The sequence below is a fragment of the Arachis duranensis genome, chromosome 4, assembly GCF_000817695.3.
Source record: "Arachis duranensis cultivar V14167 chromosome 4, aradu.V14167.gnm2.J7QH, whole genome shotgun sequence".
NCBI classification, from domain to species: Eukaryota; Viridiplantae; Streptophyta; class Magnoliopsida; order Fabales; family Fabaceae; genus Arachis; species Arachis duranensis.
This window is the reverse complement of record NC_029775.3, coordinates 109,255,471-109,277,634: the sequence shown is the minus strand read 5'-3', so window position 1 is coordinate 109,277,634 and position 22,164 is coordinate 109,255,471. Positions and strand designations below refer to the sequence as shown.

The window sequence follows — 22,164 nt, the reverse complement described above, 5'->3', positions numbered from 1 at the left end:
ATTTAAGAGCTTCCTCTTTGGCAATTGTTTTTTGCCTTAGGGAACATAGTGTTCTTTTGTAATTATCTTCTACAAGTTTGCTTATATGAGGGTGTGGCCAAAAATGATGTCTTTGTCAAGCAAATGGCAATAAGGCAAGAGACATCACAGACAACTCTCAATGAAGGGGCCCGAAAGAGGATGGTGATAAGGGAAAAAAGAAAAAGAAAAAGAAAATGAAAACTGTTGTATGAAGATGAAAGACTATGGTTATGTTACTTATAACTAAAATTGAAATTGAAGTTGGATAAATTTCATTTTCCAAGTGTATTATGTGATGAAATATCATTAATGTAGGCTTGGCTTATGTCCCTTGTTTTACTCATTTAAGTCATTTTCTTCCTCTATTTCTTCCAATATCCCAAGTCACCCTTAATGAAGTAGTCTTACTCAAGTTGTAAATGTTGATTATTTAGAAGAAAAAGGAGAAAATCATCAATATAACCAAATATCACTGCAATCATGACCCAAATGGGTAGCAAAAGGAAAAACCATCTTCCAAATGATCAATACAAGCCTCACAAAATCAGAAATATTATCTGAGGAAAGAGAATCAGAATGGATAAAAAGGGTATTACCATAAGTTGGGATCACCGGATCAGTATCAAATCCAGACCCATGAATTGCACTCTTCTCTTCAATCTCATCTTATATGGAATGAGTTTTAAATCATTACTTATGTGAAGAAAAAAAATTACTCCAACAACTACAGAGTCTGAGAGTCACATTAGGAGTACAAAAATGAATATATGATCACAACCCAATTTTTAACAATTTGTCAACACAGAAATGGATCAGAGTAAGAAACTTCTTTCAAAACTCAAGCAATCAATGCACAAAGATACAACATTATTACATACAAGCCCATCCTACTATTTATTTTCTATTGGCACAAGAGGCAGCCTCCAGCATCAAATTGTGCCTGGGGCCAAGGACCAATAATGAATAAAATTGAACAGTGAATTAGAAAAACAAATAAATAACTGACATGCAGCACTTTCCTAAGGCTTGTCAGCACCTCTCAAAATTGTTCAAGCCACTGGCCATTTGTGTGGGGGCTTGTAAGGATCCATCTTCCACTGATTCCTTCTTGTTTGTGTGACAGTATCATGAGGTCAAGTCCTCTGCATAGATAGATTTTTAATGAGTGTAATGAATCAAAAGACATAAGTGGATGAAATGACATTAAATACTATTATTTTTATAGCATGTTATATCAGGAAACAGAAAGCAATAATCATGGGAAAGTGGTGTATTAACTACACACTGAATAAACTAGAGAGTTATTCAGGGAAACAATAACCAAGTCAGTTACCAAATTCATCATGCCAATTCAAAAGCGTAAGGAAAGAAGTCTCTCTGGCAATAATGCCCCACATCATGGTTCTAAAAGATGATACACATGGAAATATGCAATTTTTACTCAGCTTCTCATATATAGCACATGCAACAAGCTTAACATATATTAAATATTAAGCAAGAGAAAACAAGTTTTAGCAGCTAAAGAAAGCGAAAATCGGCGCTAAGCAAGGTCATCAATAGCGGATTGCGGCTCATTGTGTTTTGTTAAATTTCCGCCATGCAATAGCGCTATTGCGCCGATATAGCGGATATTTGACAACCTTGGCTCTAGCTGACCAAAATCTAGGAGCAAAAGCAAACTAGAATGATTTTAAAAGGACCTAAAAAGGAGAAAACATTTTATTTATTTGTTTTTTAAAAATGATTTTAAAAGTTCTACTAACAAGCATATAAAGGGTAAACGTCACTAAAACAAACTCAAGTGATAAACATACAAGCATTTCGTCTTAAAAAACTGTTTCCGTTGGATGTAAAAGGCATTGCTTTTCTTTCTTGCCCCAACGACAACAGTTCCTGCATCCTCTCTGGCCAGTCAGAATTTAATATGCGAGCGAAATCTTCCACTTCCCTGCATCAAAGGGTATTGAGCAAATAAGATTTTGGCATATCAAATCACAAGAGTACATCAATATGAACATCATACAAACATTTCTTCATATCAAACCCATGCCTTCTTTTATCCAAAGTGGCAGGGAAGGACAACACAGAAGGAGTTTAACAAGAATTTCATGATTATTGCTACTTTGTTAAACTGTGTGTGTGAAATAAGCTTGGTCAATTATGGAAACTAGTATAGGGCAGCCAGATGAACAAGTATCCTGCGATAACGTAGGATCTAGGAATGGGCTGCATCCAAAGGGCGTAATGTAGGCAGCCTAACCTAATAATTACATCAGTGGCTGATTCCACGGCTTGAACCTGTGACCTTGAGGTCACATGGAGACAACTCAATCGTTGCTCCGAGGCTCCCCTTCTATGGAAACAAAAGTATAAAATGGGTAAATTCAATGATCATAATAATATTATTAAATACTCAATGGAAAACAAATTTTGACCCAAAAACCAATAATTTTACCATAATGTACCTAGACAAATTTTGCAAAGTACCAAAATACAAAAAATAATATTGTTAGATTAGAACTTTGTTAGTGTGTGTAAGATGAGTTGAGTCAGCTTAACTAGGTTTATATTAATCTGACAGTTTTAATCAGTTCAGGGAGCAAAAATAGAAAGCATTAAATAGACTTGTTAGGTAGTTAGTTATGGAGTTACATCTTGTTTCTGAAGTTAATTATTGACATAATCATAACACAAGTTCACAATCATAAGTAATCAATCATCATTTTCACTCTCAAACTTAGAGATTTCTTATTGTTTTTCTTGTCACTTTCCCACCCTTTCATTTTTCTTTTTTGTTCCATTATGTTCTTCAATAGCAGGCATGCACACAAAGATTAAAACAAGTTGCATTATTTATTGAAACATTTTAAACATACAAGATCAAGAAAAACCTAATAACCTATTGCTAGATTGCTAGGGATACAAAGATTACTAAAAATTCTCCAACATAGGAACAATATAAAATAAACATTTGTCACTTGCCAATCCCAAACACAATGAAATCAATTTGGATATTGTCACATTGCCCTCTCTCTTATATATACACGAATGTGAGCACGTCATTTCACATGCAACCAACAATACATGATTCAAGAAATACAATTTGTTGAAAGAAAGAGCTCATCAATCATTCTGATGCTATGTCCTCTCCATATGATAGAATAAAGATAATAGTGCTAGTGATCTGCCACTGCAACTATGCTAAAGATAATGATTGTCATCCACAAAAAGAAAAATACAACTTCAAATTTTAGCATGAACTGTAAACACTGCACTTAGAATATAGTCTAGCCCCACCTGTCAAGTTTTTCCTGTAATGCAGGATCGATCTCCTCATCTATATCTCCATCATCAAACTCTCTAGGAACAAAAGTGCTGTCTTCTGTATTAGACTGTGAGGCCTCGGAAACTCCATTAGCTCCATCAGTTTGGGGTCTGATATTATGACCATTTATCTCCTATTAGAAGTAAAAAGCAATAAACACTTGGAACATATATAGTAAATAACTGAACTTGTTTTTTCAAATTTAACTTGAAGCCAAATTTGATATTAGATATTATGACTACCTTATTGTTCAGTTCAGAAGCTTCCTTCAAAGAAGAGCTCATCTGTTGCTCTTTTCTTCTTCGGTTTTTCTTTTTATTCTTAGAATTTTTCATCTCCTTTGGATCTGTAACAAAATTTCTCACTAACAGTTAGGCATCTGCATCCCCAAGCAGTTGAAACAGGAAAATAAAATAAAAGGCTGCAGCCTACAGAAGACTACTACTCAACACTCAAGACTTTCTGGACATTGTCAAACACAAAAGCTGCTTAAATATAAATCCCACTGAATGAAATGATTGTATAACTAGGAAATTTAGACGAGAAACAGATATTGTTTAGTTGGTTGGAGCGTAATTTCAAACCTTCACTGATAAATTTTTAGACAAGCAAGTTTTGTGGAATAAGATTAGACGTTTCAATTCTCTTTAAAGGAAAGCACGTGGCCTTTATAGAGGACTTTCCCTCTAAATATAGTGAGTGGCTGACACATTAAAGGCTTTACTTTAACAACCAAAAAAGGATCTCTTTGTCCTCACAGTCCTACCTTTTGGTATATTTCTTCTCTTCATTTCAACAAGATCATTGGACCACCTACACTGTCTATACTTGATGCAGACAAACATTAACAAAAGAACTGAGTACTACTAATTTCGAGTTTCAATGTTGTCAAGATGGACACGAATCAACTTGTAAGCTCATCTTACAGGTGTAGAAGAGGTAGTTTCATGTGGTCAACAAATTACATCAAATGGAAATTGCTCAGCTAGGACGAAGTTGTACCATTTCATCGCTTTAACAACAACAAAAAGCATTAAGTAAAACTCATGTAAAGGGGATCGAAAAATGCTCAGTTACCTGCATCATTTCCATTAATAAAAGACAAAAGGTCATCGACTGAACGATCATCCACATGCTCTTCTTCAACTTCAACATTCTGAAACATGTGCCCGACCAAATCTTGTTAAACATCAACATTTTAAAATTCAAGAATCAGGACATTAAAAAAGGTACAAGTAATTAAATAATACTTTACAAATTGGACAGTGTGCTTGCACTGTAATGTGATGAAAAAAATAAGAAACAATATTTACACCTTTAGCCTCTCACGCTCCTTCAGCTCTTTCCTTTTCTTAGCATACAAACGGTTCAAAAGCCTGATCCTCGGATCAGCAGTTGTGTTTTTCAAGGGCTCCAATTTCTCTTCCTGGATCAAATAGAATGTCTAAAAACAGCAAAACTGACATCGAAAAAAGAATCGAAACATGGTTATTGCAAGCACCAGATACCTCTGTAAGATCATCTGGCAAATTAAATATGCCGCGTATTTCCTCAGGGGATTTTCCTTCAATTACTCGAGCAAGTGTACGGCTGGTAAGATCAACCAATGGTTTCAACTGAAGGCTGTCTGCAGCAGATGTCAACTCGCATAACTGCTTCGTGTCCATCCGCATGAATTTCTCATCATAAGACTTCCGCTCCTATACAAAAATTAAGCCATCCGTCAAATAAAATGTTTCCATTTAAAGTGCATCTTATATTTGATTATAAGTTTATAACAACGTAAAAAAAGTGAAGAAACATAAAGAACCTTGTTTGAGCGACCTGGTACTTGATGAAATCGGCAATAATCAAGTATTAAGCTCAAAATAGTAGGGGTGACTCGTTGAGGAAGACATATTGCACAGTTCTTTGAAGATCCCGTGCCTTTTTGTATTACTTCTTGACAAATAAAAGGGCAAAACATTGCAATTACCTGTTCCACTTGTTGTATTGCACCATCTGGTGTCTGAAGCCAGATATACGGCTGCATAATCTGAAGCAAGAAGTTAAACACTGGATTTTAAAATCTCTCAATATCTCAGGATAAAAATTGTAAGAGAAAAAAAAATGAAATCATAATCACAGAACCAGAAGAGGATCTTAAACTAGAAATTACTTATATCATACAAGCAGATACATACCTCGGGTTTACTAACTGCCATGTCAATTTCTGACATTTTAAACTAGTGTCAAAAGCGGAAACTATTGATATTTGAAGTTTATTCACGGAATCACGGTTCGACCAATATATGCAGAGGTGGAAATTCAAATTCAAATTTCAATTCCAGACAACCAGATAATACATCCACTAATCAAACGAGGTTTGGGATCAGGATTAAGCTTCTCTAGCAGCATCATCAAATGCATATGGTCCATGAAAGCATTAGCAGTGATACACAATTCCCTATATCACAATATTTCAACAAGCAAGGATAACAGACATAAACCTTGCCAAAGTGTAGAATGGTGAATAATTCAGCAGCACCTCCTAAATTCAGAGAGACCCTGCATAAATAGGATAAGAAGTCAAAATGTGTAATGAATAACAATACATAAATGAAGAGTATGCAAATACATAAAGCAGCAACTAAGACATGCCCTGTCCTACTATTACAAAACTAAGTACAAGCATTGATTGATGCCTATATTTCCACCCAAAATTTCTTAAGTAACATTTCCAAACAATAAAACTTCAAAAAGAAAATACTTCAAACAACAGAAAACTATCAACACATTTAACTTACTTTTTTTTTTTTCAAAATGGCAAAAACATTTATAATTACATACTTACATTACTGCTGCTCACATCTTACCAAGCATGCTTCCATTTGAACTTGGTATTATCCAAATATCACATTAAGTTAACACACAATTCCACAGAGCTTTAAAAATTAGAAAAGAAAAAGAAAGACATAGTGGTTTTTACAAATTTCCTGATTCCATATATAAAAAGAAAATAAAAACAGAAAGAGAACAATTTAAAAGCTACTTGTTAGATAATTACACACAAGAATTCTGAATTCCCATGATACTAAAAAGCTTCAGCATCCGCCAACTTCACAAAACAGTAATGGCAGAGTTTAAAAAGAGCTAAATTTTTATTATTTACATCAGCTACATGATTTTGATTAACATGAAATTGGTTTAACATCATCATTTCCAACATAACAAACACAATAGCAACATGAATAAGAAGTTGAAGGAAGAGTTATTATATGCCAGCACTAAAAGGAAAAAAAAAAAAAAAACAGCAGAATTCTTTACCACGAGCTTAGATTGAAGAAACAGCAATGGTATTAAAATGCTAAACACCAATGGTACTTAAAATTGTAAACAATTTGATCCAATCAATTCAATCAATACGCTGTATTGGGGGCAAATAAGTAGAGAGAGAGAGATTTGCAGAAAGTAGAGAGGGCTTTCAAATGGAGGGAATTGGCGGTTGTCGGCGATGAAGGAAAAAAAAGACAGAGAACGAAAGAGAGAGAAAGAATGGTGGAGGAGAGAGAAACAAAATATTTTGATATTTGCATTTCCTTCTTTCGCTGAAACAATTTTTTTTTTTTTACTTAAAGTAAGAGTGGATTTTCTTTTTGGTGATTTGGTCATATTCTTTTTTTTTTTGTGACGAAAAAAATTTTCAATTGAGTTTTTTTTTTTTCAATTAGTATTTTCAGTTTTTCTCTCTCGTTTTGGTCTTTAATATTTTCGGGTTCCGTTGTCAGTTGATTTGTTCTCTCTGGGCTAAGGCCTAAAGCAATTTTAATATGGGCTTTCCATAGTCTAATTAGATCCATCTATTTTTTTTTACCGCTAAATAATATTAATTAATTATGGTTATGATTACGAATTTACGACTGAAATTCTTAGGGAAAAATTAAAAAGAAAAGGCAATTATATGAGTGAAATTTCGTTGTTACAAAAGGATATGCAAGAAAGTCTAAGCTTCAGCAACTAAATTCTTCTCCATGGAACGTTTCTATGGCGTTGTTATTCACTAGTTTTATTATATACAATTTGCAATGGAAAATTTTAAAATAATCACACTTCAAAAGTTTATTATGGTAGGAGTTGCTAGGATTTTATAAAACTTTTAGGGGCTTGTTACAACTTTAGTAAACAAATTCTCATAGTTTTGTCATTAACCATTGATAATTGATTCAGTATGTTCACTATATTTTCCATTGAAATGCACATATTGAATCTAAGAATTTTAGAGAGTTTTCATGAGTGGCTTTGGCTAAAAATTCCCGTTCTGGAAAATTGAAATAGATGGGGCATTCATTTGAAGTACAAGAAATTTCTTAAGAAAATTGGGTCTAAAACACAATTTGTGCCATGCTACAATTCCATATCTGCCAAGAGAAACATTATTTCAGAATCCATACTGCACTAAAGGTTAGATCTGCCATATATATGCATTTTTGGAAATTCCATGTGCATTGAAAATTATTCAATCCACCAATGTTACAATTCATAGGGATAATTCTGGCAATTTCATGAGGATAACTGCAGATAGCAACATCATAGGTTGTACAGATTCTATCAGAGAAAAATGGATAACCAGGATTTGTGAAGCAGAAGAACCAAAGTCAAAGATTGCTAGGTTCTTTTATACAAATAACTTGATAAAGGGAACTTGAGGCTCCTTGCAACCTGCTTAAACAACAATGAAAATATTATTCTTCATTTTGTTTTCCAAATGTCATAAATAAACCAAGAATTTTGTGGGTGTTACGTGGGAACTGAGGTTACCTTCAAAGCCAAGTCTTCTGATACAGTTGACCGATACCGAACTGAGCCTTCAATTGGACAGCTTCTTCCTTTAAATATAAATTTAGCATTGCAGAGACTGGATAGCTGCAACAGAACATCAGACATCAGCTCGCCGCTTTGTTTGTCCTCATCCGACGAATCTTCTGCGACCGATACAATACACTGAAAGATGGCTAACAACCTCTCCAGTGGGAAACTTCCAGGTCCTTTCATTAGTAACTCCTCTTCTAAACTTTCCTTTCTTTCAGGCACCTTCTCAGAGGGTCTACTCACAAAAAAGAACAATAGACTAGAAAGTTAAACATCCACTGCTTGAAAAAAGAGAGAGAACAAAAGCAGAATCATACTATGGCTAGAGAACTAATTTTTGTAAGTTACACATCAACCAACAAATCAACATGCTTACTTCCTCTTTCGCTTTCGATTATGAGAACCTCCTTTGGAATCAAAAAGTGAAGCATCAAGAGTAGCTGGATTTCGGGAAGCAAGAAATGCTGAAATAAGAAGATACTTTGCACTAGTCGACATGTGAAAATCTAGCTTGGCAATTTCTTCACGTCGCTCCAGTTTCCTTTGATTCACCTTCAGATTTGCCTCTTTGGAGTTCTCAACTTCAACTGAAGGATGAGATGAAACCTTAAATATCTCATTCAGAGAGGATGTGATGTGAGGATTGATATGACTAAATAACTTTCTCTTCATGTCTTTGTCTTTGTCTCCATTAGGAAAGACTCTTTTATCGCTTAAAGGTTCACAATATTTTTCATATAGTGGTTTGAAGGCAGTGGACAATTCATCAACCTGCCTAGTAACCCTAAAGAAAGACCTTAAAGCCACACTGCATGAAAAATAAACAAAAATTCACTATGATATTATGTAAATCTGAGAATGGAAAGTAATAGTAATAAGATGTCTTACTCCAAGAATGAAGAATACAGCTTCGAGTCTGCTTGGTTTCTCGACAATATTTTGCGAATATCAGCATCTGTGTAATCCGGAAAGTATACAGGGATAGGCTCCACATAACCCATGTTAGAAGAGTAAAAGGTATCTGGAGAAGTATTGCTGATAAATATTAGACCCACCTCAGGAATCTTCAGCAGATCATAGAGATTAAACAGAAAGGGTAATAAAGTAGAGCTCTTATCCCACTCTCTAACAAGCTGAAAATTGTCAAATACCAAGTAGATCATGTTTCCAATCCCCCCTTGTGCCATTGTCTTGCCTGATATCAACTTCGCCGACTTCTCCTTCAGATTGTTTATGGCATCGGTCAATGCTTCCCTAAGAAAATTAATAAAATCCGATGGTCTCTCACAGCGCTTTGCATTTGAATAGCCATTGGCAGAACTTTTTCTATGGAGATGCAACTGATTTAGAATAGATTCAAACAAGATACGCTGATTATAACTAGTCCTGCAGCTAGAATAAACAAGAGGCCTGTTGAGATGCCGGAATAATTGAAGAATGATACTGGTTTTTCCAGTGGAAGCACCACCATACACAAACAAAGGAAGCATTGGAGTGTTCAATGGCCCCAAAAGACTTACAATCTCGAGAATCTGGCTACTTCTACCAGGGAAATTAGAAAACAATTCATCTAGGCTAATAGGGTCTCCTCCAACTAAAAGGTCATTGATTGTTAGAGGTTCAAGGCTATTTACTTTTGCAGAAGATGCATTATTAGAAGTCGACGCAGAAGATGAAGCTAAAGACCTTGTAGTTCTTCTGGGAATTTGTGCAGCTTCCTCTGGATTCATATTTCCTCTGATAAAATCAACGATGGAATCATCAATTTGGAACCAAAATATTGAAGAAAACAAATTGTAACGGATTCAATGCACTCTTAGGATTGATAATCAATAAACAATAATCCATTGTATTGGAGTTCACATACACACAACCTAAAAGAACTTAACACTAACTCTAATGGATATCCTAATCAGATTTATGAAAGCATCATCATTATCATACAGTGAAATTGAACTCGAGTGATATCAAAGCTTTGGTTCAATAAATGGCTTTCAAAATTCACAAACTACAATGCAAAATTGATTTATTTTCGTTGATTTGAAAGGAAAAATATGTCATAGAATATTCTACAGACGAATATGAACTAACAGAAATTGAGAACAAACCAAATCCAATTAGATTAAAAAAGTGATGAAAAAACCCTAATTAAACCTAAAAGAAGAGAAAATGATTGTGGAGTGAAGAAAGGTCTTTACCGAGAAAACAGAGAACACAGATGCGAGCAGATCCAATTGGGTGCGCGTGGCAAGCACGACTCAGTGAAGGCGCTTGGACGCGTCGCTTTTTCCACGCAGTTGTTTGGTGCAATGTGACAGTGAAGAATGAAGAGTGAAGAGAGCAAAATCAAATGGCAAATACAATATTACAATACAACACACTGCAGGGAAAGGAATGGAAATGGCGCCAAAATCAAACAACGTTGTCCCGGGAAGAGCCACTTTTCTCTCCATTTTTTTGGGCTTATGATTGTCTATTTGGGCCTCCGTCAGAATTCAATATGGGCCAGTTGATTTGGGTCTTCTAGCCCATAACCAAAAAATTGTAGATATTGTTTTTTCTTTTAAAAAATAAATTGTACGAGTGCAACATCCGATTGAGTATTTCTTTTTTAAAAATAACAATAACAATAGTTACTCAATATCTAATTGAATTTATTTACAAACTTTATAAGTTAAAATTGCTAATCGAAAATTTAATTAAACTATAAATACCTAAAATTAATTATTTATGTTTAAATCGATGAAAAATTCGAGTGATACAAATTAAATTATATAAGCAATTGCTTAATAGAAATTAAAAAGTAAATTATCCTCCTTGATATATAATTATATAATAAATTTATCATATATTTTTATCGCATATAATCATCGCACTTCTAATCAACATATAATCATCACACTTCTAATCAATTCCATTTGATAGTTAAGGTTGATACAAAGATAAGTTTTGAAATATGCATTAAATATAAAAAAGTTATTACAAGCTTTAAATGAACATATAAACAAATTTATTATATAATAATATACAACAAAAAAAATAAATAAAAATGATTAGCAAACACGTGGCTACATCAGGGACGTAAGGAACGGAGCGTTGAATTGTGAGTTGTGAAGAGTGAGGAAGGAGCATAACAACGATGCAGAGTGAAATGGGGGAGCTTTATGCTTTGGACTTCGATGGAATCCTCTGTGATAGCTGCGGTGAGAGCTCTCTCTCTGCTCTCAAGGTACTGTACCCTCTCTCCTTTCTCTCTTACTTGTTTTTTCATTTCAAGTTTTCACTTTTTCATTAACTAGGATACCTTTCAGGCTGCGAAAGTGAGATGGCCTTCTTTGTTTCATGGCGTGGATTCGGCCACTCAGGATTGGATTGTTGACCAGATGCATTCAGTAATTAATCTCATATTCACTACTTACTTCTAATGGCGTGGATTCGGCCACTCAGGATTGGATTGTTGACCAGATGCATTCAGTAATTAATCTCATATTCACTACTTACTTCTAAGTTCTTATGCATTTTTTTTAATTAATTAGTTAATTATTATGTTTATGCATTCATTTTTTGCTAAATTGCTTTATAGTTTAGATGTTATGTGTTTTGGTTCTGAATAACTGTTAACTGCTTATCAACTTATACGATTTGGAAATAACAACAGAGGCCTCAAATTATAGAAAGGGAATCAGAGATAAAATTATTTTGCTTTCAAATAAATTTCGTTGTTTTAGAAGAGTACCATTATGATGTGCAATGCTTGTGTGAAGCTCACTCCTTTGAGGAAGTAATTGATTTTTCCTCTAAGATTTCAGTAGGACTTTGATTATAAAATTGTTTCAAAAGTAAGCTAATTAAACAACACACTGTTTCTCGCTAACTTTGTTGCCTTCTTTATTGTTAATCAAGTTTTATTCCCTCAAAATATGAACATTTTCTGGTTTTAATCGCTTTTTTTGGGTAAAGATTTAGTTACTTGCATATGATGTTGTGAATATTTTACTCAAAAATCTTGAGCTTTCAAAAACATTGCTTTGAATATGGTGAATAAATAGACCAATTTTCATTCTGAAGATGAACTTCCATAGTTGTCTGTGTTATAGGTCCGACCGGTCGTAGAAACTGGATATGAAAATGTTTTACTTGTGAGATTGTTGTTAGAGACCAGAATACCTTCCATCAGGAAGTCTTCAGTGAGTACAGTGTCTTATCTCTGATCTTTAGCATTTATCCGTGGAATTTGCATCTGCTTTTGACTGATGCCTACGTTTTTTTGCAAGGTTGCAGAGGGGCTCACGGTTGAGGGTATATTGGAAAATTGGTCCAAGTTGAAGCCTGTTATCATGGAAGAGTGGAGTGAGAATAGAGAAACTTTGATAGATCTTTTTGGAAAGGTTAGAGATGAATGGTTGGAGCAGGATTTTGCTACTTGGATCGGTGCAAATAGGTAACCAAATTAAACCTTCTGAGCTGTGATTAGTTTAGCATATTTATATCACATGAAGGAGATCTACTACTACTAATTCGTGATGTTTGTCTATAGATTCTATCCTGGTGTTTCTGATGCATTAAAATTTGCAAGCTCGAGAGTGTACATTGTCACCACGAAACAGGTCAGCATCCAACCTTCTTTTTGACCCTAGCTAGGGGATGATCATCCCGTCAACAGACACTTTTGTCTCAGTATTAATGAAAAATACTCCATTCCATAAATTTTTACTTTCGAAAGTCAATGTATCTTGATATAAATTGCAAGTAAATATATAAAATTTTTAATGCACCGAATTTTCAAGGTGATAATTATTTTGGAATGAAAGAGTAAGAGAGAAAGGAAGATAATGTTGTCCTAATACGACTTATGCACCTTTTGCAATTTTACATCATGTCCCCTGTTCATTTTGTATCTTTATCATTTCTTTTGTAATTTTAGAGCCGTTTTGCCGATGCTTTACTCCGAGAGCTTGCTGGGGTGACAATTCCACCTGAAGGAATATATGGTCTAGGAACTGGGTTAGTGTAGTATATATTCGTCTAAAATAATGTCCAGTGATGCTTTAACATTTTTTTTCTTTTCTTTTCTCTTGCTTTATTTTTTGAAAAGAAATTCACTTTCCTTGCACCATCTTTGGTTTTACCGGTAGGCCTAAGGTGAAAGTGCTGAAGCAGCTTCAAAAGAGACCAGAGCACCAAGGACTCACACTTCAGTAAGATATTGTGCTACTAGAACTAATTATACATCATTCTGGTTATTGTTATTTCTACTGGAACTCTATTATTGCTTACATGAAATTAACTCTTTTAACCAGCTTTGTTGAGGATCGGCTTGCTACCTTAAAAAATGTCATCAAAGAACCTGAGTTAGATCAATGGAATCTGTATTTAGGTAGCTTCCTTTTGTATTTCTTAACCAGTTTATAATTGGAATGGATTCTCTCATGGGAAAATATTACATGACATGGTGATACGTATGGTCGAGTGTGCCTGATAAGTGTAATTGTTTTTGGGATCAGGGAACTGGGGTTACAACACTCAGAAAGAGAGAGAAGAAGCTGCGGCTATCCCCAGAATTCAAGTTCTTGAGCTGTCGGACTTCAGTAAGAAGTTGAAATGATTGTTTGTTGCCTTCATTGAATTTTCACTTTTTCAGGCGTCAGCATTGAACTGAACATTTTGTTACCATCTCATTTATAAAGAAAGTCAGTTTGTTGTGACCACAATCTTTCTATTTAAAATGGCTGCTGTAACTGTATCCTCTAATGTTATATAGAGAAATGTTTTTTCAGTGCATAGTAATATAGTATATATACACACACAATAAATTGACAGTTGATTATTGAAACTCAAAACTGGTTTTCATTATGTAAGTGTTATGTTCAATAAGAAAAGATAGATCTACACTCTTGGATGAAGGCAATGTGTTGAGTTTACACATATATAACTGAGTTTGCTTTTATTTGGGTGGCTAAATATATTAAGTTATCACAATGTGGAAATAAATAGAGGAAATATGTGCCTCAAATGAAGCTGCAAGATCAATGTGGAAGATTCCAAAAAATACGACGCCACTCATAGTCAGTCATATGTGAATGACTATTTCGAAAGCAAATATTATTTGTGGTAATACTACGCTGAAAAAAGGTACTGAAATATTTCGAGGATTTACTACACATCTTCCATCTTAGAAGGCAGGTTTGGTCTCCATCAAAGTTATGCAAAATGGTAAAAATATTAATGCATAGATAAAATTATATTGTAATGCACGAAAACTTAAACAACAAATTCCATCAAGATAAAGTCGACTATATAGATCAAACAATATTATTATATTCAGTTATATATCATGTCTATAATAAATTCATTTATGCTGTAGATGAGCTTAATTAATAAGGTAACGGTAGCTCCTTTTACTCAAACATCGATATTACCTTAGGCCTTTCCTTTAAAGATCTAACATGCAAACCAAAAAATGTAATCTTACACTATTAAAGTGTGTTTTGTTTGGAGTTTGTTAAACCAAAGAAGCAATAAAGGGTTTCATTTTTTATCCTCAAAATAATTTATTTTTCTTGCATTTGCATTTTCATTTTATTTCATGGTGTCTTGGCAACCATACATCTACATCCGCACCTACCTCCAAACTATTATTTTTTATTTACTAATTAAGTTCTATTCAATTAGGCATTATTAGCACATAATAAAACATTAAATCCAAAAGGTTGTAACATATACTGACTTTAAAGTCAAGGCAGTCCGGAGTATCATAATCTCTCTCTTTCCAAAAAGGTGTTTAGAAAACAAATTATTTCCAAATAAATAAAAAAAACTAGCTATATCAAATTATCGGCTCATTTTTTTTATATTATAAACAATTTGATGATATGCGTTGATATTTTATGCAATAATTTTTTGAGTTTAACTTTAGTATAGGAATGGTATAATTTTTGTTTAATTACATTTATTATTTTGAACGATTATTTAAGTGATCAATGTAAGGTAATTAATTTTACATATTATATAACTATTTTATATTAATGCTATTTTAAAATTAAATTTAATTTTTATGCATAAAAACCCAAAAAAACGTAATTGTTGAGGGATGGAGCAATAATTGAAGAGAGTCAAAAGATGCAAGGGGTTTGGTCAAACTTGCACATAGGTTTCATGATGAAAAAAATCTATAACAATGGTACACTTGCAGAGTTTGATGCATGCAAAATAAAATCATGAGTCCTTCTTCGCAAGTGTTAAAGTAATTAATTACATATGGCTTTGAGAGTTGGTAAAAATTAAAGCTGTTGTTATATTGTTATGTGAGAAGTAAAGAAAATCAGACTAGCTATGTATGTATATATGTACAACAACTTAACGAAATTATTTAATTCATGCAGTAATTCATAGATATAAAATAGTATACCGTATATGCATTACGTAGCAGTAGCACTACTTGAGTGAAATTATGTATACACGATGCATGTGTATTAGGTGCAGCCACGAAATATAAAAGTGTTTTATAGAGATAGATGGAGGTGGCATGCATAGTAGTAGTAGTATTTGTTTTAATTTGGGGAGAGTTATAGAATCAGAAATAGAAATGGAAGCTAAGCATGCAGGGAACAATCCAAAACTAGCTTATATTAACATGAAAATAGAAAGTACCTACAACTTCGGAGAAGCTGAGGTTGATGAGTGTGAAAGAAGCAAGAGTCAAAGAGCAAAAAGATGAAGAGAGTAGAGTAAACTCTCTCCCCCGAACCCCAAAACGATGATATTCCAACGAAACCAAACAAGAAAAAACCAAAACCAAGGTACCGTCCGCCTTCGTCTCTGGACCGAAACGGACGCAAACCGGTTCGTTCTGACCTGCCGGTTCAGCTACAGGAGAGCAGTGCGAAGGTGAGGCCTATCGGGCTTAGGGGGCCCAATTACACGCCATTTGGGCCTGGAAGGGTGGACCCGAAGGTAGAGTTGTTGGAGGCAAAAGAAGAGCCGAAGATGGAGCAACAGAGGAGGAAGAGGAGAGGTTGGGTTCAAGGGGAAAGACCAAGAGGCAAATCAATCTAGGTATGAAAAACTAGGGTTTTTTAGTTGTAGAAAATTGATGTTCTTACTTCTTTGTTCCCTTTGCCTGTATGTTCTACGATTATGAAATTAGGATACTTTGTTGGCTTTTTTTCTTCCAAAATAAATAATGCCGAGGATGACTTATTTTGATGATATTTTCTATGAAAATTTTTCTAAGTGTTGGATACTTTGAGGACTACCTTTATGTTACATTGAAAATTTATCCTACAATTTGAATTTTGAATTTTGAATTTTCAGGCGGTAGCTGAGTTAGTATACAGGTCATATTAACTTATGAAGGATGATGGTATTTATGTGTTGACTGCTTTTGTGGTAATGGTTTAAAACTATATAATTGGGATACTTTGAAGTCTGTCTTACAACTATTACTATATGAGGATGAATTTTTTACTCAGATTTTGGTGAAATCGTATGAGAATTGGAAAATGTAAGGGCTAACTTATGTTATATAGAAAAGAGGGAAGGTTAATCTTAAATTGTTGAATGGTTTGTCTGGTGATTATAAAATTTTTAAAGTTTTGCTTAACAAAATAGGATGTCTGGTGGTCCTTCTGTTACTAGCTTCTTTGGAAGTTTTTGGTGGTATTGAGAATTTGATAATTGAATAAGCCCATGGATATAGAGAGCAATTTACTTTCCAATTATTGTGGAAATGTATTACACATATTGCCAAACTAGTAATCTGAGGAGATAAATTTTTACATCTGCTAACATATATATTATATTGCAAATGTACTAAACTCTGTGAAATGCTTCTTTCTAACATATATTTAAATTGAAACTCTAATCCAGCTTTTGAGATATTTGACCTTGCCTGTGACCTAATGCTCTTAGAGAACTGGTACATAAATCTAGAAAACAATTTTTTTTTTTAAATTTACTATATGTTCTTTAATGATTACTCTTTATATATTTATTTTTATTGACCATGAACTCTGTTTTGGTCACAGGTAGGGATGGCTTAACTCACAACATGCTGGATGTTATTCATAAGCATTGGAAATATTCTGAAGTGGTTAGGATCAAATGCATGGGCGTTCCAACTGTTGACATGAAAAATGTTTGCACCCAGCTTGAGGTTTGTACCTTTCTATACCCTTCTGAAGTGAATTTTTCTATTATGGTCTGTTTAATATGTGTGGACCTATGCTGGTTGAACCATAGTTGCTTACTTGGATTATGTGTCACTCTATGTTTAAAAGCTACTTGGTTATGCAAGCATAAGCAATTCTCTTGCACTTGTCACAGGACAAAACATATGGAAAGGTCATTTCCAGGCATGGGGGTACAATTATATTATACAGAGGTCGGAACTATAATCCCAATCACAGGCCAGTAATTCCTCTCATGCTGTGGAAACCCCAAGAACCTGTCTATCCTAGACTGATTGAGACAACAATTGAGGGTCTGAGTATTGAGGAAACTAAAGAGACGAGGAAGAGAGGACTAGCCGTTCCCTGTTAACAAAACTTGGTTTGCTTGCTATATTTTCTAATTCCAGTTTTATTTATGCTTTCTGCAAAGGTTATTGACTCTGAATTGAATTGCAGCCAAAAATGGCTATTATGCATATTTGGTGCCAACGGTCAGAGATGCTTTCCTCTCAAGTGAATTGGTTCGGATAGACTGCACGGGTCTTGAGAGGAGTGATTACAAGAAAATCGGCTGCAAACTCCGGGTAAAGATGATTTTGTTATTTTATTTTTTCTTTTCTAATTAGATTATTATTATAATTAGCTTTACAGTGCTTTATCTATGTGTTCTAGTTATTATCATAGGTTGCATAGCTTAAAAGTGGACCCTAACAGATGAACTTAAGTGTTCATTGCGTTTGTTTGGGTTTTGAAAAGCAGAACCAACGTTCAAATATGATTGTCTACAGGGATGAATTCGGGATTTGAGTAACACGGGTATTGTATTAATTTAGTAAGATCACACGGGTTGAACTCTTAAAATATTTTTATTTTGTTCAGTTGGTTCAATTCAAAAGGGAAACATGTTCTCTTAGGCCCATAATACTTTTAAGCATTTTTTGTGTGTGTGGATTAGCCCACATCTTTAAAAGCAATGTAAATATTAAAACACTTCCTCAATTAGACATTATATCTGTGACATAATTTGTAACATTTTTGTAAAAATATTATATATCAGTGCTTATAAAAATTCTAGGGGGACCTTGCCCCCCTGGGCCACCCTTTGTATTCGTCTGTAATTTTGTTCCTGTAGTAAAAATTTATTTGTTCCTTAAAATTTATCAATGCAGGACCTGGTCCCTTGTATTCTGGTGACTTTTGATAAAGAACAGATTGTAGTTTGGAGGGGGAAGGATTATAATCCCCCAGAGGATGGATACTTCTTTAAAGATAAAGAGTGGTTCGATGATTATGATGATCATTTGGATGCTGGTGTAGGGTAACGTGTTGAGCTTCATTACAGCAGCTTAGGAGACTAAACACTCTATGGTTGGCTGTGTGATAATGAGGTATAATCTTGCATGGTATAAGTTGCAGCCATGAATCAGAAGTTCCTTTAAGATTGGATTATTTCTTTTTTGTTTTAATGCAGTAAAAGAGAGAGGGACACTTTTAAGATGATGTACCTACTGCCAAGGTTGATGCTGCTCTTTGGATATGAGCAATTCATCCCCAAAAACTGTTCTTTAACCATGTCTCATTTTCTGGCCTTAAAAGTGGAGAAGAAGCATTCTGAAAGATGTAAATCTGTTAAATATAATTATATATACAAGCTAATTCCTGAACTGGAGATGGTGTAGATAGGATTATCACATTTTTTTTTATATTCAAACTGTACCATCAGTATTTCAAGTAAAAACCGATTGAATTTTGATGTCTTTAGTGTATCTTTTCACAAAATCAAGTTTCTCCATTAGCATAGTCAAAGCTTGTTAGGGTTTCAGAGCTGTCTTTTGTGATGTTCTAAAGAACAGGATCAGCCTCATACATAGGTCAGGTGGAAACTGACTTTGTAGTCATAATAGTCCAATACAAAGATTAGTCACCAAATTAGAGACTTGATAAGATATGTTAGCGGTATAGTTTTATTTTAATTTTAATTTCTAAATGCATTTTTTTTTTTCAAAAACATTTTATATGAAGTAGTTGTTGCGTCAGAGTTCACGAGGCTATAACACCAAACAGCATGCGATGATGCATGAGTATGAAATTTATGTCTCCTCTTAAAAAGGAATAAATTCGCATTGCATAATTTCATTGCAAATTGCATCAAATCAAAGTGTGTTGGAATCGAATCTATATACAACAATTATAAATATCTACTGTTCCTATTTGTATTGAAACAGAACTTGCATTGCATTGTAGGGTGACAAGAAATAGTAGAGGAAATGTTTTATCAACTTTCTTTAAAAAAGAAAAGAAAACAAAAAGGAAATAAAGACTGCTAAATTCACATGGGGTCCTCTGAACATATCCATTGATCTTTTTATAACTGTAGTAATAAGGTCCCCCACTTCTGTACCAAATTGTTACAAACTAAATAAATGTATAAAAAATAATTCATAGTAAACATGAATAATAGAGTTCACTTCCTCTGGACGAACTCCATATAAAATGTTTTTGAAAAAAAAAAAAGTGAATATTCTATTCGATCCCTAACAATTATCTCAAAAGGATAACGAAGACTCCAAGAAAAAAATCTAATCTGGTCGTTGATATTTTTTTGGCATAGGGGCCTCGTTATCCTTTCGAGGTAATTGTCTGGGTTGAATTTTTTTTATCAAGGACCTCGTTGTCTTTTAAGATAATTGTCAGGGCTATTTTGGATTTTTCTAAAAAAAATGCATTTTAGAAATTAAAATTAAAATAAGTTGATTTTAAAAAGGAGGAGAAAAAAATCCTAAATATATCAAATTATCAATTAAGTATTGTAGAAAAAAATAAAGTTAAAATTTGTAATTTGTATAGTATAATTCAAAAAATAGAAAAATTCAAAGACTCTCTCTACTTATATTACGTTCCTATCAATCTCTCCTTCTAAGTAGCTAATATTGATTAATTAAAAATTAATTTTTTATATTTTTAAATAAAAATTTAAGTAGTATTTTTTTTAAATAATTCTGAGTTGCTTGAGAAAGAGAAGATGAAGTGGTAGAAGGAGGAGAAAAAATTCTAGCCATATCAAATTATCAACTAAGCATTGTAGAAAAAAACAAAGTTAAAATTTGTAATTTGTATAGTAAAATTCGAAAAACAGAAGAATCTAAAAGACTCTCTCCACTTATATTATGTCTCTCTCAATCTGTTCTTCTAAGGCTACTTTTACAAATTTTAATCATTTCCCAAGTTCCTCTTTCTTATATTCATTTATGTATATAAGTCTTTCAATTCTCACGCCATAACCTCACACTAGACACTACTAATCAAAACACCAACCTCACTTTCAAAAAGAAGAAGAACTACCTTTCATTGTTATTGTCTCAATCAACTTTTTCCCATACATACATCATGTAGAAATGGACGACTATTATTATTATTACTTCGATCAGCTAGCAAAATTTGTATTATTTATAGAGGCATTTTAGTTTATTTAAAACTTACAATTTATAATTTTTAAAATAATTAAATGTTCTTTATTATGAACAAATATTTTAGTCTCTTAAAATTAATTCTAAAAAAATATTTTTATTTTTTAAAAATTAAGTATAAAAATATTTTAATCTTTTTTTATAGGATGAGTAACACAAAATGGGGTGTTAACAAAAGAGTAAAAGTAAAACTTTGAAAAGCAGAATGAAACTGCCATTCCAGTTCGGCCATTCCCATTTCCTTCACTCTCTCTCTCTTTCTCTTTCTGTGACCCACACATCTTTTTCTCTGCAAACTATGTTTCCTTCCTTCTTTTCTCTTTCACCTTCGTGCCTAGCTAACTCTTTTTCTTTTCTTTTTTCCCTTTTTTTTAATTAAAAAATTGCTATCTAACTTATTAGTAGAAATTAATTTATTAATAGTAAGGTTTTTATGGGGAGAGACCGAGAGAGTGGTGCATTTAATAGTACAATTCATTTATTATAATTTCACAAACTTAAAGGCCATTCACGCAATATAAAAAGTAGTGTACTGAAATTACCACAACCACAAAAATAACATATTCCTCCACTCCATAGTCCTTAAAGAACCTGAGTTTACTTTCCTCACCATAGACAATTCCCTCACATGATATCTACTTTCCCCATTTGAAAATCTAGATTCTCCTATAAACTCACAAGAAAAATTTTACCAAACATTTATACAACAGAACAACAAAGTCTTATTTTGTTAGATAAATTACATAAATCAAACAATATTATTTTATTTTATTATATATTCTGATGTTTATAATAATTAATCTTTCTTTAATTTTTATATAATAATTCGTCGATAAAAAAATGCACTATGATTCTATATTTATATAGAATTTGAATATTAATTTTTTATTAACAATTAACTAACTTTTTTATTTAATTTTTTTATAAAAATAATTTAAACCTTTAATTTTATTATTTATTATTTAATTGTTGGTTAAAAAAAAATATTTTCTAGCCAAACCTGATTGAGGTCACCTCATTATGTCCTTTTCACTTTAAACCCAAAGTCTTTGTCTGCTTTTAAGTTGAGATGCATTATTGTGTTCCATTACTTCCATATAAGTCAATCATAACCTTTTAAATGATAGGTACCTGATTTAGAATTTCACCATTTCGGCATTTCCACACCCCAATTCACATCTTGTTGAGCTATGCCTATAATATATAGACTTGTTTATTATGCTCATCATGCATGTCCACATCATGTCAAATAAATGTAGATAATTACATATACATATGATGATCAACACATTTTCATTAATAAATTTTATATTGTTTTTTATTCATAATATGA

The 22,164-nt window shown here is 33.1% G+C and overlaps 3 protein-coding genes and 1 pseudogene across 6 annotated transcripts; 2 read left to right on the top strand and 2 right to left on the bottom strand.

Moving 5' to 3' along the window:
• Window positions 1-829: 829 nt before the first annotated feature.
• LOC107485785 (SKP1-like protein 21) lies at window positions 830-6,916 on the bottom strand. Of its 2 annotated transcripts, none has more exons than XM_016106317.3 (10): window positions 6,653-6,916; window positions 5,530-5,893; window positions 5,157-5,381; window positions 4,855-5,046; window positions 4,662-4,772; window positions 4,424-4,502; window positions 3,589-3,692; window positions 3,319-3,479; window positions 1,836-1,969; window positions 830-1,163 (listed from the first exon to the last, which is right to left on the bottom strand). In XM_016106317.3, coding segments are annotated over exons 2-10 (1,044 nt in total). In that variant the 5' UTR covers window positions 5,566-5,893; window positions 6,653-6,916; the 3' UTR covers window positions 830-1,161. The 2 variants fall into 2 exon arrangements, with proteins under 2 accessions (XP_015961803.1, XP_052117124.1); XM_052261164.1 differs by having other exon boundaries at window positions 5,836-5,893.
• A 777-nt stretch (window positions 6,917-7,693) lies between these two features.
• On the bottom strand, window positions 7,694-10,535 carry LOC107485783 (origin of replication complex subunit 5). Its single transcript, XM_021140927.2, has 5 exons — window positions 10,393-10,535; window positions 9,083-9,931; window positions 8,571-9,002; window positions 8,144-8,429; window positions 7,694-8,044 (listed from the first exon to the last, which is right to left on the bottom strand). Exons 2-5 carry the CDS (start codon window positions 9,922-9,924, stop codon window positions 7,991-7,993), a joined length of 1,614 nt encoding a protein of 537 aa, XP_020996586.1. The 5' UTR covers window positions 9,925-9,931; window positions 10,393-10,535; the 3' UTR covers window positions 7,694-7,990.
• Window positions 10,536-11,257: 722 nt separating this feature from the next.
• On the top strand, window positions 11,258-13,970 carry LOC107485788 (uncharacterized). Of its 3 annotated transcripts, XM_016106320.3 has the most exons (9): window positions 11,258-11,423; window positions 11,506-11,586; window positions 12,292-12,381; window positions 12,469-12,635; window positions 12,732-12,801; window positions 13,119-13,198; window positions 13,330-13,392; window positions 13,495-13,571; window positions 13,699-13,970. In XM_016106320.3, the coding sequence occupies exons 1-9, from the start codon at window positions 11,334-11,336 to the stop codon at window positions 13,797-13,799; spliced, it is 819 nt and encodes a 272-aa protein (XP_015961806.1). In that variant the 5' UTR covers window positions 11,258-11,333; the 3' UTR covers window positions 13,800-13,970. The 3 variants fall into 3 exon arrangements, with proteins under 3 accessions (XP_015961806.1, XP_020996585.1, XP_015961807.1); XM_021140926.2 differs by lacking the exon at window positions 12,292-12,381; XM_016106321.3 differs by lacking the exons at window positions 11,258-11,423; window positions 11,506-11,586 and adding an exon at window positions 11,619-11,668.
• Window positions 13,971-15,934: 1,964 nt separating this feature from the next.
• Window positions 15,935-19,125, top strand: LOC107485759 (CRS2-associated factor 1, mitochondrial-like; annotated as a pseudogene).
• Window positions 19,126-22,164: the final 3,039 nt, after the last annotated feature.

Bases quoted from the DNA above. Each gene is read 5' to 3' on its own strand.
- LOC107485785 (XM_016106317.3), bottom strand. From the start codon at position 5,565: ATGTCAGAAATTGACATGGCAGTTAGTAAACCCGAG. The intron at 5,382-5,529 runs GTATGTATCTGC...TTCTTGCTTCAG, and splicing joins TGGCAGTTAGTAAACCCGAG to ATTATGCAGCCGTATATCTG. The intron at 3,693-4,423 runs GTAACTGAGCAT...ATTTTGTTACAG, and splicing joins TATTAATGGAAATGATGCAG to ATCCAAAGGAGATGAAAAAT.
- LOC107485783 (XM_021140927.2), bottom strand. From the start codon at position 9,924: ATGAATCCAGAGGAAGCTGCACAAATTCCCAGAAGAACTACAAGGTCT. The intron at 9,003-9,082 runs GTAAGACATCTT...TTTTTCATGCAG, and splicing joins CTGTATTCTTCATTCTTGGA to TGTGGCTTTAAGGTCTTTCT. The intron at 8,045-8,143 runs GTAACCTCAGTT...TTGTTTAAGCAG, and splicing joins CAGAAGACTTGGCTTTGAAG to GTTGCAAGGAGCCTCAAGTT.
- LOC107485788 (XM_016106320.3), top strand. From the start codon at position 11,334: ATGCAGAGTGAAATGGGGGAGCTTTATGCTTTGGACTTCGATGGAATC. The intron at 11,587-12,291 runs GTAATTAATCTC...TCTGTGTTATAG, and splicing joins TTGTTGACCAGATGCATTCA to GTCCGACCGGTCGTAGAAAC. The intron at 13,393-13,494 runs GTAAGATATTGT...TCTTTTAACCAG, and splicing joins CACCAAGGACTCACACTTCA to CTTTGTTGAGGATCGGCTTG.